The 15,963-nt window shown below is 40.4% G+C and overlaps 1 protein-coding gene across 1 annotated transcript; it reads right to left on the bottom strand.

Annotated features, from left to right (window-relative positions):
- Window positions 1-9,212: 9,212 nt before the first annotated feature.
- Window positions 9,213-14,609, bottom strand: LOC138036400 (tetratricopeptide repeat protein 28-like). The gene is made up of 2 exons (XM_068882708.1): window positions 10,552-14,609; window positions 9,213-10,159 (listed from the first exon to the last, which is right to left on the bottom strand). The coding sequence occupies exons 1-2, from the start codon at window positions 14,114-14,116 to the stop codon at window positions 10,152-10,154; spliced, it is 3,573 nt and encodes a 1,190-aa protein (XP_068738809.1). The 5' UTR covers window positions 14,117-14,609; the 3' UTR covers window positions 9,213-10,151.
- Window positions 14,610-15,963: the final 1,354 nt, after the last annotated feature.

The raw sequence follows: 15,963 nt of genomic DNA, 5'->3' as shown, positions 1-15,963 counted from the left end.
AAAACTGTCACCAAATACGCTAAAAAACTTTGTCAATCATAAAGGTGTCAGGCGTAAATTTGCACATTATTAAATCAAAGTAACTTCCTCTAAAATTTTTTGCACTTGAAACCCTTTGTAATTGACATTATGCTTGTACCAAAACTAACGAGGCAAGTAACTCTATCAACGAGGTTAAGTTACCATTAGCCAGGCCATTTAATTTGCCTTACACACAACTGAAATAAAGCCTATTCAAATATTATAATTTGACCTTGATATAGTGGATGAATAGCGACCAGTTGAGATGTTACTATTAGTGTTAAAATTTTGGGTATTAAAAAACTTCATTCGCTTAGTGTCTCTTGACGACAATGTGCCACACACTGAGCTAACCATACTGACCCTTTGCCATTTATTTTTATGGTCTCTGTGAAATGTCCTCCTGATTTCCAAAGGGTTATATTCCCTTCTTCAAATGCAGACACCATACTTGGACCCTGTGCCTCAAGCTCATAGATTGCTTCCTTGTGCGTATTGGGCTAATGAGGAAACGAAAATCTTGTAAAACACAATGAAAATGGTGTTTCTGTGGAGGGTTGTTTGGGGGCCAGATGATGACCTGGCAATAGCCAAGCCATTTGGAAATGGTCTGGTGACACTCAAAACCCAGAAATTCTTTCACTTGGTCTTGCACATTGACTGTCTTCCAAGACACAATAGCAGCTGGAGAGAAGAGCAACGGGACACTGCAATCATGACATTGACACTTAAAAAAATCAATGTGCATCCAATTATGTGCATTTCATGACATATTTGGTTATCAGCACAACAAAATATGTGTAAGGCCAACTCTGTTGTTTCTCTTGGAAGGTGTCATCAACTGTCACGGAAAACATGGATTTTAGGCTTGCTTTGCAGCCAGCAAAACAGTGAGTTTAATCTGCTTACCAACACAAATGTACTTGTCTCCTACAGCACTGTTACCTCTGGAAAAATGTCAATACACTCAAAAAATAATTATTGATTTCTTAAGTAAGCCTCACTTTTGAGCAAATAAACAAAAACTGAAATAAATGTACATTTGTGGCTTTGCGGCTTTGCGGTCATGGGTTCGACTCCTGTTGAGTTCGCCTGAATTTTTCAGGTGTCTATCATTCAGGTGTCCATGATAGACACCTGGATTGTCCTGATAAGTGCTTGGATCACTTTTCTCTTAAAATTGTTTAAGCAAAAACTATCTGACTGCTAATCATGAAAACTGCGACGCTTATTGCTTGTTTACACAAATGAAAAATGCATATCCGAATAACAGACCTCCTTCCTGCGATTCTCCAAGGGTTTGCCAAAATATCGTAATGAATCCATCGGTTTCAAACATCTACATAGAACACAAAATCAGCATTTGTGAGGCTAAAAGATTTAGAGGCTGACGTACAAAAGTAAGTAACTACAAGAATTTGTAGTTATTTAATCATATAACACTTACAGCTGTTAAATAAAAACTTCTTTAAACTTGCACATGGTGTATGTGCTAGAACTAAACTCCAATACACTGTACATTAACACTTTGCTTGACTCCTAGGAGTGAGACGTTACAGATTTTACTCTGTCTAATGCAAGACGAATACTGGTGAACTAGGGGCATCCTGGGGCGCCTGACAAGTGAATGGGTTAACCAGTCAAAAACTACGTCCCCTCCATTAACCCATTAGGGTGCTTTAGCAACAACGACGAGAGCGGCAACGAGAACGTCATCTCAAAACATGAATTCTTATTATTGTAATCACTTCACGACTATTCCAAGTTTTTTAATATGACAAAGGTGTAGCAGTTCCTCAGGAATGAAATTGTTATGAGCGGTGCTTCATTTAGTGGAGAAAATTAAAATTTATCCTCAAGTGCTGACGTTCTAGATAAAACGTCAAATTTAGCTACTTCACGTTGTTGGTTTGCTGACGACGGCAAAGAGATGAACAAAAGTGAAAAACGCACGTGCAGGGCGTGCAAAGCCATTGTTTTTCCCCACTAAGTATGTAAATTTGTGACGTTCTCGTTGCCGTCGACGTTGTCTTTGCTAAAGCTTTTTGACTACTGAGAGTGAGACCTAAAAGATTTTACTTTACTCCTCAACTGGGGGTGTCCTGGGGCGCCTGAAGAGCGAATGGGTTAACCAGTCAAAAACTACGTCCCCTCCCTTAACTGATTAGGGAGCTTAAGCAACGACAACGGCGACGGCAACGAGAACGTCACAAATTTGCATATTTAGTAGGCAAAAACAATAGCTTTGCACGCCCTGCACGTGCGTTTTTCACTTTTCTCCATTTCTTTGCCGTCGTCAGCAAAACTACAACGTGAAATAGCCAAATTTGAGGTTTTATGGACAACGTCATTACTTGAGGATAAAATTTCATTTTCAGCCCTAAATTGAGCGCCGTTCCTACCAGCGTCATTTTTGAGGAACTACTACACCCCCGTCATGTTAAAAAAGTTGAAATAGTAACGAAGCGATTACAATAACGCGAATTTATACTTTGAGATGCCGTTGTCGTTGCCGTCGCCGTTGTCGTTGCTTAAGCTCCCTATTAACTCTCGGGAGTGAGACTTGACAGATTTCACCCTGTCTAACGCCAGATGATTTTAATTGTCAACCGGGGGCATCCTGAGGGGCATGAGTAGTGAATGCGTTAATAGCCCATCTAAAAATGATTATCATGCCTCCTTCCATGTAGACCTAATTATGTGCATTTCTGGACATAAATATCTGTAACAACATACAGGTCCAGGTCAGAGGTTATTGTTTTACCGATACAGAAAGTATCCTAAACATTTATTAAGGTTAACCTTTGGCCTAATGTTAGCATGTTAGCAATGGTTAGGGTTGTTTCTGTATTGGTAAAACTATGACCTGTGACTTTAGGACCTGTGACCTGTTTTTTGTACCTGCCCCATTAAGCAGTACCTTATTAAGCAGTCACCCTCTATAAAGTAGTCAGTTTTCAAAGTACAAGGAGGGGTTACGTTTTTACAAACGCTGCCCGTGTAGCACTTTATCATGTACCTCAACAGACTTGACTGATTAAAGTGTAATGAGGAGTGCTAGTTTTGTACCCCATTTGAACCATGTGAGCGTTAGCCCTACTAATGGAAATGGGCCCACACAAGGACAGAGAAAAACTCTGACCAGGGTGGGAATTGAAAACACGACTTTCGGGTTCTCATTACACTCTAATCAGTTAAGTTTTCAAAGTACATTTGTAAGCGGTCACCTCTATTAAGCGGTCCCGGTCACCATTTCGAAGTCCCAACAGGACTTTTTTTCTGTTTTCTTGACCTGAATTAAAGGTCACACCAGGGCCGCCCCCAGTATGAGGCAAACCGAGGCACTTGCCTCGGTCATTTTTTCGTGATTCGTTAAAATAAAGCGTAATTCCAGTGTTGTCTTCAAAATGTACTCGTCATAAACACCTAAAATACCTACCAAGAATATTTAACGATGGACATTGCCTCAGTCATAACTTTTTTCTGGCTACGGCCCTGCACACGGTGTCAACTACTCGTTTATACAGTTTCAAATAATGTAAACACACGAGGTACAATATTGATTTCCTTTAAAACGCCAGAAACGAATGTTTCCACTGGAGATTGAATTCTTCTTTCAATAATTTTTGGTTGAGCCAATGGGCCATTTTCGAAATCTCAATATTCAGCTTGATAGTGAGGCCGAGAGGACAAAACGTGCAATGAATGTGAACGATATTAGCATATCATCCACATTCTTTTGTCTTTGTCCTCTAAACCTCTTTTTCAAGCTGAATGTTAATACATATCGAAAGCGGCCTATTGCATGAGATGGTTGTCCCCTTGAAAACAATATTCACATGGCACCTCAAGACCATAGCCACCACCTCTGCTTCCTTTTCCTTTCCTTTCTTTCCAGAATGTAACGGTCGCTTTAAAAACTTAGTCAGCCACGTTGCCACGTTGCCCATTAGTTAAGGAACATGTATGATTACATCAAAGTTTTCTGTCAAGTTGACAACAGAAACAGATACGGATATCCAATTACTTTTCTTCTCAGAATAAATGTCACTCTAACTTTTTGTTGGTATATTTCTATGTTCTCAAAGAAGTTATCGTAGCAGTTCAGTGATTTTGATCGACTAAGTAGCGGTTCGACTCCTGGTTAAAAGTCATTATTAATAAACGAGTTTCTTATCCTCCAACATGGTTTTTTTCAAGACAAGTCTCAAAACGTATGTACACATGGAGCATGATGATGGGTGCTTAGCCGGACGTAAATGCCAGAAACACAAGGCAGGCCGGTGACATCGAACGAAGGAGATATTTTGTGAAATTAAACAGACATCAATGTCGTTGTTTGATAGCTGAACTGTACATTAAAGAATTAAAGACGAGGTAAGACTTTCCGAGTGTAATTCTAAGAAGACTCTCGTATGAATAACAAATATAGGTCCGTGTATAGGTCCCGTACGAATAGCCACTTTGAATTTTATTCCTATATATTCCTTTGAAAGACAGCGGTGGCACTTGAGACGTGAATTTGGGCCCCCTGTGCTCCAAAACTGCTCAAAACGCTGCAAAATGGCAGTTTTGCCGCAAAACGTTTCCATTTGAGGCTGAATCGATCGTTTTCGACAAGTTTAACATCTCAAGGCGATTTTGAAAAAAAGAACGGAAGTTTTTGACGTTTTTTCCTCCATAATAATATTCAGGAAAACGTTTCAGCGCGTTGATTGACTGAGAGCACCCCAATTAACCCCAAACAGAGTGCAGAAAAGTGAAATAGTGCAGAAAGTTGAAATAGTGCAATAAAAGTGAAATTGTTGAATTGATAGCCAACCAAATGCGAGCCCTGGATGGGGCAATGCGTGATACGCGTTGAATCATGCAATTCTCTTAAAATTGTGCAATTTTCTCTTGACATCACCCGGAAAATTCAGGTGGCTCCAACCGGATTCCAATCCATGACCTTTGCGATGCGGTGCAATTCTCTCCCAGGTCAATTTGTTGGGCTGATTTAAAATGAAACGAATGTTCATTTGAAATGCAGGTCATGGACCACAAAACAGAGAAGTGATCCTCGCACTTACGTGGGCGATTTAAGCAACTGCCACGCGTGAGAGTCGCGATTGGTTTAGGTTTCCATTTTCATTGAATTGGTTGATAAACTGGCACGCGATTTTTAAAATAATCATAACCATTACAATTTTCTCAAATTTGATTGGCGCAATAATTGCTTTATTTTTCACTGATTATTGTGTAGGTTAAAAAAATCTCCTTTGTTTCATATTTTTGTCCGTATTTTTGGCCTTGACCTACCTTTTTTTCGAGAAGATAACCAATCAAATCCTTCGATTAAATTATGCGCAACTAATCAAACCCGTGGAAAGTGAAAATAAAAGATTGTGCAGGGTCACGGTCAATTTAACATCGATTGCAACAGCATTGTTCTCGCTTTTGAAAGTTTTAAGGTTTCATAACTAATCCCTCGACTAACTATGGTTGAGTTCAGGCAGTAAAATCGGATAGTTGGCTGTAGTGAGATACCTGAAATCGGACAGTTACATCAGCCAATCATATTAAATGCACTCAGCTTAATCAACCAATCACAGAATCTATCACGATAGCCATAGCAACAACCACTTAACCTACCAAACTGGGGATTTTCCAAAATGGACAAATTTGTAACATTAGACAGTGAAAAAGGAATGCATTAATTTTGTTTTCTCGGAAATTGTAATGGTTATAATTAATTGGGAACAGGACTTCGTGTCGTCCAATTTGGTCGTTAATCATACCCGTGATTAAACAAATTGGACTTCCGCTACGCGGTCGTCCGATTTTGTTAATCTGCACTGGTATGATTACAGACCAAATTGGACTCCACTCAGTCCTATTACCATTATTAATCACTAAGCGTAGCAATTGCAATCACGTAATTACTTTCGACAGTCATTTGAAAACTGCTCTACCTCACACCAAAACGCAAAGCCAGTTAAAACCTGCTCACAGGCAATTCTCCTGCTCTTAAAGGCCAACTACATGAATTCGTTTTGCACTCGGTGCGCTATTCTTACGATTGGTTTCGGTCAATTCAAGTTTCTTCGAAATCTTTAGTGTTGGCGATTAGAAGTTAGGCACTTTAAGTTCTACGACGGCGACGTCGACAAGGTCTCTTTAAAATATAAGTTTGCACTATCGTTAGGCTTTCGCGATTGTTGCATCTTGTTCACTTCGTACAATGACGACGACGGCAACGAGAACGCCACAAAATAATAGGTTTAATGAGCAAAAACAATAGCTCTGCACACCCTGCACGTTCGTTTCATATTTTAATACATCTCTTTCCCGTTCTCGTCCTGAGAACGAGGCGAAATGACCAAATATGAGGTTGTGTGGAGGACGTGATCACCTGACGATAAATTTTCAAATTTTCTTTCCAAACATCCCCACCGTTCGAACAGTTTTAATCCCGGAATGATTATGTACACTTTCCATGCTGAACGACTTGGAGTAGTTAGTACAATAACGGGAAACAGTATTTTTGACAACTTTCTCCTAGCCGTCGACGTCGTCTTGTGTAAGCTCCCTAATATTTGAAGTCATTGTTATGCACAGTTCCTTTGTGACCAATGTGACCTGGGTTCGATTCCCAGACTCGGCGTCATATGTGGGTTGAGTTTGTTGGTTCTCTACTCTGCACCGAGAGGTTTTTCTCCGGGTACTCTCCTCCAAAACCTCCTTGCTTTACGTACAATACTCGTCACATTTTTTGGAACACTCATCCCCGTTTCCCCCTTCCTCCAATGTTGATTTTCACAACTACTAGCAGTCGCCCGAAAAATTCTCACACAACATTGAATTAGGGGGTGGGATATGGTATAGGCTACGATCTTGAAACACGATGATTCTGGACCATTCGCTAAGTGTTCCAACTAAATATGTCTAGTATTATAGGTTTTTTACAGACGCGGTCAGATTTTGACTATACATTTGTTTGCTTTGGTTTCAGCTTTGTTTTCATGCATAGTGGCAGTTTTAGACAACGTGAAATTAATAAAATTGTGCTTATGGGAAGACTTGATTTTGACGTCAATAAAAATATTGAATAATGTGATTATATTTACATCCTTTCATTCTTTCAGTCCTCTACTTATTCTTGCGCTCATGCTCAACGCGGTCGCTTTGAAAAATACAAACAACAGACCAGCACTTTTGTGTTGATTGAGCGCATTGATAAAACGAGAGGTACTATTGGTCGAGTCGTCGATACAGTTCCAGAAAATGAAACGTGAGCAGCTGTTCTTTTCAGGGGAGTGGCTGCGAAGGAGACTACTCCAAAACCAACGTAACATTTGATTTGCGTTGTTCATATGCTCATGTGTAAGAACGACACATTTTCTTTGAACGAGTTTTGCCTTGACAAGTCTTATTTGCCGGTGTGAACGAATTAACAAGTTTTCTTTGACAAGTTTTCAATGTAGCCAGCAAAACAATTACACAGCGGACGACAAAAAAACTAACCACGGGGCCCCATTACAGTGAGTCATCGCAAGAGCAAGACCGCTGTGCGCCCGCAATTTCTCAATTTTCTTGACAAGTTTTCCTTGTCGACCCGTACAGACGAGCAAGTTCTGCAATGTGTCAATTTTTCCTTGACAAGTAAAGGGTAAACGTAAAGGTACACCTTATTTAACCTCGGAAGTTCTTTCCCAGGAAGCCGACGGTGCACTCATTTTACCCCTCTCTATCCATCAGTGCTCTGTTTTACGGGTATTTAAAGCTACTTGGGCTACACTGAAAGGCAAGAAGTCGAAACAAGGATGTGAGATCTGGGGATCGAACTCGGGACCTCTTGCACCAAGGCCGTGCACTAACCAATTGTGCCACCCTTGCTCCAAGTGCACTTGTTCAAAAGCTAGCATGCTAACTTGTCAAGGAAAAAATGTTCTTCTTTACAAACCAGAAAATAAAATTTGCCAAGTCAGAACTTGTCAATGAAAACTAGCTCGTGTGTAACCGCCTTTAGTGCTCCAGCGCTAGAACGACTAGACACTTCAATAGAGCTTCTTTCCTTTCCTTTCCTTTCCTCAAAAATGTGTGCTAATATGCGTGCCGCACGTGCAGCACGATTATTGACCCTCTTTTAGCCAATGAGATTGTTTTGTGGCGTCATCGTTGCCGTTTTTCAAACTAGAAACCTTAAGATCTATGACCACGACGTCGACCAAAGCATCACCTCAAACTATAACTTTGCTCTACCATAAGTCTTTCGCGATTATTTCATCTCGTTCACGTCCTACAGTTTTGGCGAGGAGAGTGAAAATAGAAAGTGAAGAATTCGCTCTGCTACATGCTCATGTTGTCATCATAACCTCAAATTCAGTGATTCCACGTCGTCGTTGGGCAGAGTACCGCCACAATGCAGCAGCATGATCATTTATGCTCTTTCAACCACCGATATCATTGTTATGTGGCATTGTTGCTCATGATCTTTTTTATTCTCTGACACGTTTCGTCCAGCTAACGTAGACTTCTACAGGGAGTTTTACAATAATACATTAAACCCCTGTATTTAAGTCATGTCAAGTTTAAATACAGGCGTTTAATGTATTATTGTAAAACTCTCTGAAGAAGTCTACGTTAGTTAGGCGAAACGCGTCGGAGAAAAAACAAGTTTTAGCGATACAGTTCACAGAGTGCTCCTCACTAGTTTAGTTTTTTAAATTTACCACAAAGCGAATGGCAGCAACAAAATCTTCAAAATATCTGTCTTGATAATAGTGTTTTTTTTCCTCCATTCAAGCAAGAAATTCCACACATTAGTGTCCCAATTGAAGCATTCTGCCAAGACAAACAAGAGCTAACTACTTGCCAGAGGATGGTCAAGGAGGGGCAAATGTATCATGGACTAAACTATGTATACAAGAAGAATTCTGGCAGTTATTTAGTGCAGTTTGAAACCGTCAACTTGATCCTCCTTGACCATCCTCTGGCAAGTAGCTAGCTCTTCGAAGATGTATGCTGTGAACTAGCATGATACTGGTCACATTGGGATACATGGAGGGGTGGACGGACGTAGGTACGTACGGACGGTCGATGACGTCATGGCTATAAAACCAAGATTTCTCGCATCGACAGGTTACCATATTTTCTTAACAATGGTGCTCTGCGCGCAAATATACTGCATAATACAATAAGCATTTCAATAGTTTAAAATAATTTACAACCTTTAATTCTTCTAATGTGGTATTCAAGGTTTACAGCTTTGAAGTTGATTTCATTTGATATTAGGTTTCATTACCCACCAAGGTGGAGGCAACCTTTTGAATTCTAACATTTAGACTGGAAGCTTAATTGTAAAAGAGACTAACCAGTGAGTGGAGATGACTGACTGAAATTCTATACAGTCCGGTAATTAAGTGTAGGATTATAATATAATAAACTTCCTTACAGGTTGAATAAGTGTCTTGTTTCCTTTATCAATACCATTATGTTGTACAACACAAGCTGTTACAGTGGTGAGAGCACTCACCTTCGACATGACTATTCTGGGGCTGGGATGTAGGGCGTGAGGGGTAGGGGGCACCATAGCTGAAACAACCAAAACGTTTACAAAAATGCTAACCTTAGGCCTAAGCATTATCTTAAATCACGAAAAGAAATCTAGACGTTTGCCTAAGGAAAACGTTTGCAGTCGCATATGAAAGCGGCAGGGATGCTCGTTGTCTCGCTTATAGACATTTGCCTCCCAAATCGATTCATTTGATTATTTAGCTTTGGCCAACCTCAGAGAAAATACACATTCCCCGAGACTGTCACTTGATTTTAAATGAACGTTGGTATACCAAATTAAAGAGGTTTACTTGTCACCAGCTTCACGTAAAATGAACACCTGAGAAATATACAGCAAAAACTTGGAGTTATTTTGAAGTCAGATTTAAAAAAATAACACGACGGCTAGATCCTCAGTTATGGAAGCAAACCGTTTTGTCAATCCCTTATTTCTATCAAGTGATTAACTAATCCTGGTACAGACCCCTACAAAACAAGGCACAAATGCAAGGACCTGGACAGTATTGCTCATACAAGCGAAGAAAGGAAGAAAGAAAAATGACACATCGACGCATCAATGTCCAAGTGTTTTCTCACGTTTCTGAAAAAAGAAACAATAAAGAAAGAAACAAATAGTGGGTTAAATAGCAATGCGGAATTTCGTTCTGATTGGGAAGTAAATAATATCTCAATTATCTTAATTCATAAAACCATTTGTGCTTGGTTAACAGCAACAATTCCTATTCAGTGTCACTACCACGTGTAGACTGTAAGACCTCAGTAGCTAACTTCACTTCACTTCTCGTACGTAACTGGCATTCAGCGATCAGGTATTAGCCAAAGCAGTTCAAATAAAAATAACTACACTGGCAACCGATTTTAAAACCATTTCTATTTGAAGAACGTACCAGCTCCTTTCGACAACTTGCTGATTAAAAACATTTACAAAGTACAGCAATTCAGTCATTAAAGTTATATTCAAATAGCACTTACCATTCTTTTCGTCTTTGTGTTGCCCAAAATCAAAGGTGACATCATCGCCAATTAGCACAAATGGCGCCCAGTTTTCTATGGCAGAATAAGTCTTCCGAAGAGATTTCATAGCATGGTGAAGAGCTCTACTTGCACTTTTTCTATCTGCTAAGTGTTCGTAGAAACTTTTCATGAACATCATGGTCGCCTTGTCGTTGATTGCCCAGAGTGACACCAGAACAGATCGGGCACCAGCACACAGGAAAGCCCTGGCTATTCCCACAATACCCTCAGATTTCACCTCTCCCTGGCCACTATGACAACAACTCAGCACAACAAGTCTTGCCTGAAGATGAACCGCATGAACATCGCTCAACGTTAACATGTAATCTTCCTCTTTGGGGATCTGTGACGTGCGTTTGGGATTCGGGGCCAAAGCAATTTCTCCAAATTGGTCATCTCCATGTGCAGCAATGTGGATTAACCCAACTGACTTCATTCTTTTCAGCACCTCAGCTTTGGTCGCATTTTGACCTGTAAGAGGCGCAGTGTGCAGAAGTTTTCCAATCACCTCCACCTCTTTTTTCGCGCATGGCAACTGTTTAAACATGGGCTTACCGGTACCCCAAGTGACTTCCTTCAAGCACGGATCGCCCACAAGCAGCGCTTCATTCTTACTTTGGAAGTCATCAGGAGCACTAGCTATCACTTTTAAAGCGGTCAGCGAGGGAATTGCACGGATCCTAACAGAGTCACTCAATGCAGAAAAAGGAGCCAAGCAAAATGGTCCATCAGGAACAAAGACTAACTCATCTTCCTGGAGCAAGTCTGCGATAGGGCTGACTAAGACATCATACAAGGGCTGTAAACAGTTCACAGAGACGCTCAAGGAGTGAACATTAACGGTTTCCTCAACAGCTTCGCTACTGCACGAGAAGTCGTTGCGTTGTCTGTCAAGGGAACGATTCTCACATTGTACAACAGTTCCCACACCGATCTCTTTAAAAGTACTTTCCATCAGTGATTTGGCACTTCCATTTTCGATTTCCTTTTGTCTAGAATTTATCCCAATATCTTTTCTTAGCAACCAGAAGCTGATCGTGTTCCCATCAAGTGCTGTGAAAACAGTTTGTGCAACTAAATCGTTCATTTCAAAACTTAACTTCCTCGTAAGTGCCGAAGAAGGTTTCTCATCAACACCATATTGCATCTTTAAAATGTCTCCCAAAGCCTGGGCTCGTCCTTGCTCAGCAGCATACAAAGCCTCATCTACCTGACCACTCTTCAAGAGTGCTGTCCACAGAGCGTTGTATGCAAACTGCTTTGTGTCACGAAAGCTTATTTTCCATGCATCTTCTGACTGAAGAAGACGCCTTGTTTCATCATAATAATTTATGCTTTGACGATAGTAATTAAGAGCTTTGCTGAAGGAATCTGAAATTTCATGAACACGACCGAGGTGATAACATGACAATGCCTGCCCTATGGGGTCCCCAACTTCTTTTGCAATACTAAGATGTTGATTGAGGTACTCTATGGCTTGCTTAAAATTCCCCAGACTGTAATAAGCATTGCCGAGATTGCCATAGGCTCTTCCTTCTTCAGCTATGTCCCCAACTTTTTTCGCAATTCTACGATCTTGATTGTGGTACTCTATGGCTTGCTTAAAATTCCCCAAACTGTGATAAGTGCTGCCCAGATTGCCATAGGCTCTTCCTTCTCCAGCTATGTCCCCAACTTCTTTCGCAATATTAAGATGTTGATTGTAGTACTCTATGGCTTGCTTAAAATTCCCCAGACTGTAATAAGCGTTGCCGAGATTGCCATAGGCTCCTCCTTCTCCAGCTATGTCCCCAACTTCTTTTACAATACTAAGATGTTGATTGTGGTACTCTACAGCTTGCTTAAAATTCCCCAGACTGTGATAAACGTTGCCGAGATTGCCATAGGCTCTTCCTTCTCCAGCTATGTCCCCAATTTCTTTCGCAATACTAAGATGTTGATTGTAGTACTCTATGGCTTGCTTAAAATTCCCCAGACTGTGAAAAGCGTTGCCGAGATTGCAATAGGCTCTTTCTTTTCCAGCTATGTCCCCAACTTTTTTCGCAATACTAAGGTCTTGATTGTGGTACTCTACGGCTTGCTTAAAATTCCCCAGACTGTGAAAAGCGTTGCCGAGATTGCCATAGGCTCTTCCTCCTCCAGCTATGTCCCCAACTTCTTTCGCGATACTAAGATGTTGATTGTGGTACTCGATGGCTTGCTTAAAATTCCCCAGACTTTGATAAGCGTTGCCGAGATTGCCATAGGTTGTTCCTTCTCCAGCTTTATCCCCAACTTCTTTCGCGATACTAAGATGTTGATTGTAGTACTCGATGGCTTGCTTAAAATTCCCCAGACTGTGATAAGCGTTGCCGAGATTGCAATAAGCTACTCCTTCTCCAGCCATGTCCCCAACTTCTTTTGCAATACTAAGATGTTGCTTGTGGTACTCTATGGCTTGCTTTAAATTCCCCAGACTGTAATAAGCGTTGCCGAGATTGCCATAGGCTCTTCCTTCTCCAGCTATGTCCCCAACTTCTTTCGTAGTACTAAGATGTTGATTGTGGTACTCTATGGCTTGCTTAAAATTCCCCAGACTGTAATAAGCATTGCCGAGATTGCCATAGGCTCTTCCTTCTCCAGCTATGTCCCCAACTTCTTTTGCAATAGTAAGGTCTTGATTGTGGTACTCTATGGCTTCCTTAAAATTCCCCAGACTGTAATAAGCGTTGCCGAGATTGGAATAGGCTTTTCCTTCTCCAGCTATGTCCCCAACTTCTTTTACAATACTAAGATATTGATTGTGGTACTCTATGGCTTGCTTAAAATTCCCCAGACTGTAATAAGCGTTGCCGAGATTGCCATAGGCTCTTCCTTCTCCAGCTATGTCCCCAACTTCTTTCACAATACTAAGATGTTGATTGTGGTACTCTATGGCTTGCTTAAAATTCCCCAGACTGTCATAAGCGTTGCCGAGATTGCCATAGGCTGTTCCTTCTCCAGCTATGTCCCCAACTTCTTTCGCAATACTAAGATGTTGATTGTGGTACTCTATGGCTTGCTTAAAATTCCCCAGACGGTGATAAGCATTGCCGAGATTGCAATAGGCTGTTCCTTCTCCAGCTATGTCCCCAACTTCTTTTACAATACTAAGACATTGATTGTGGTACTCTATGGCTTGCTTAAAATTCCCCAGACTGTGATAAGCGTTGCCGAGATTGCCATAGGCTCCTCCTTCTCCAGCTATGTCCCCAACTTCTTTCACAATACTAAGATGTTGATTGTGGTACTCTATGGCTTGCTTAAAATTGCTCAGTCTTTCATAAGTGTTCCCAAGACCCGAATAAGCTTTTCCTTCCCCGGCCCTGAAACCTATTTCTTTAAACATGGTTAATGCTTCTGTGTAACTTCGAATGGCCTGATTAAAGTTGGCTACGCCATAATAGTATTTACCCAGATTGAAACAAACCAAACCCCTCCATCGTCTGTTTCCCTCCTTTGTTGCAACACTAAGCTCTTGCATATGCTGCTCCAAAACGTCCATCTTTGTATCCACTGTTCAAGATAATAAGAACTGTGAGGGTTTTCTCAGAAATCTGGGGTGCACCTAGAAGATGAATGACTGACTTAGAGCGTTTTATAAAATAATTAAGGAACATTAAAAATAGAAAATTATGTTATGTAATGAGGAAAAAACAGCCTGTAGGAAAGCAATGGCATCCCATTTCATCTTTCTCATCTAAAGCTGAAGGCTCTAAGATATGCTTCTCTGGCAGGAAATTTGCTGTCGGTATGTAGCCGAAACCAAAAAGACAGGATGTGACATCATTATGACTGTAATATTCAATTTTCTGCGATATATATGTCACACTCATATTTTTTAAATTTATTTCGTTTGTTTAGGCCTATGTTCCATTCTGACATTTTCAAATCCTGAGATAAGATTTCCAGCAGAAGGACTACTTGAAATTGACATAAGAGGTCTAAATCTATCCAATATCGGCACACATTTGTGATCACGGCTAACAAGTCCGCAAGTTTGCCATAAGTCACGCAAACTATAAACACATGCTGTAGATGGCTAATTATACTTATGTCTGATAGGGGACTGAAATAGTTTTACATATTTGACATGAAGTGATTTTCTGTAAGTTCCTCCGCATTTGCCTCCCTCACATGCCTATTACTGAGCCGATTTCAGTGAGAATATCAAGTACTGTCCATAAGGGTGGGGGAAGTGGCAAGGATTTTCCAGTTTTAAATTTGTAATGCAATTAATGAAGTTGTTATAATTTCTGTTGCGAAAGGGCACGGTTGGCAGGTCAAAAAAACTGTTCAGAACTGATAAAATTGCTAACCCACCCTATAATACTTGAGGAGACCCTCAGCAAGCAACCACTCTCTAATATCAAATAAATAGATTTAGTGCGGTTTTCATAATTCTGCAGAATCTTACCTTCAAGCCATAAGTGCCAAACTGCGTTTTGCCTTCCATCAAGCAAATTTCCGAACATAGACTCCGCCTCTCGAAAGTGAATTGCAGCTGAAATACCATGGATATGTTTTTAGAAATTCTTCAGCAAAAAGATTTGTACAGCTTCCAACACTTTCCATCGGTGTTGAGTTTGAATATACATATGTACCATGGGAACCAAAGATGCCGATTGGTGGGTTAGCAACGCATCAATTTATTTTGTCATCTGTGGGTTGGCTTCGGAAGTTTGATTGATGGAAGTCAAAACGCAGTTTGGCCATTGGCCAAAGTGATGCACGATAAACTTAAGATATCAGAGGAAGATATAGAACAGATTCATTTCGAATGCGTTCACCGCATCCCTTAGAAAAATACCAGTCAAGGCAGAACTCCAGACCAAGGCCTATTATAGCCAAATTTAGCTTCTTTCAAGACAAGGAGTATGTTTGGTCTTTTGTTAAAAACTTGCAAAACACCAACATTTCAATCACAAACGATTTCCCCCGGGAAATTGATGAGATACAGAAAACGTTATATCCCATTTTGAACAAGGCCAAACAGAGAAAGCAAACAGCCTATTTCAAAGTTGATAAGCTAATTATAAACAGGCAAATCTACAGAGGCAAGGAAACAACCAATCTTCCATACTACGGTCTCATTATGGATACAAGAAACAGCAGAAACTAAAGCTAAAGCGGTCACAGTGCGACAGCACATCAATAGTTAAGTTCTGTTTAAGGTTTATGTGTGATAAGTGTTTAATTATTTAACCATTATTGTTTAACTAAAAATGTGATTGCTCTGGAAACTTCTTACTTTATATGTTACTGTATTTTTTTGCAAATTAATAATTTGTTTTAGGGCGATTCTATTGGTTTATGTGCACTATCTTTTCTTGTACTCTGCTATCCCATCGA

Source organism: Montipora capricornis, unplaced genomic scaffold (genome assembly GCF_036669925.1).
Source record: "Montipora capricornis isolate CH-2021 unplaced genomic scaffold, ASM3666992v2 scaffold_483, whole genome shotgun sequence".
NCBI lineage: Eukaryota > Metazoa > Cnidaria > Anthozoa > Scleractinia > Acroporidae > Montipora > Montipora capricornis.
The sequence above is the reverse complement of the archived record's forward strand: the minus strand, read 5'-3'. Positions and strand labels throughout refer to the sequence as shown.

Bases quoted from the DNA above. Each gene is read 5' to 3' on its own strand.
- LOC138036400 (XM_068882708.1), bottom strand. From the start codon at position 14,116: ATGGACGTTTTGGAGCAGCATATGCAAGAGCTTAGTGTTGCAACAAAG.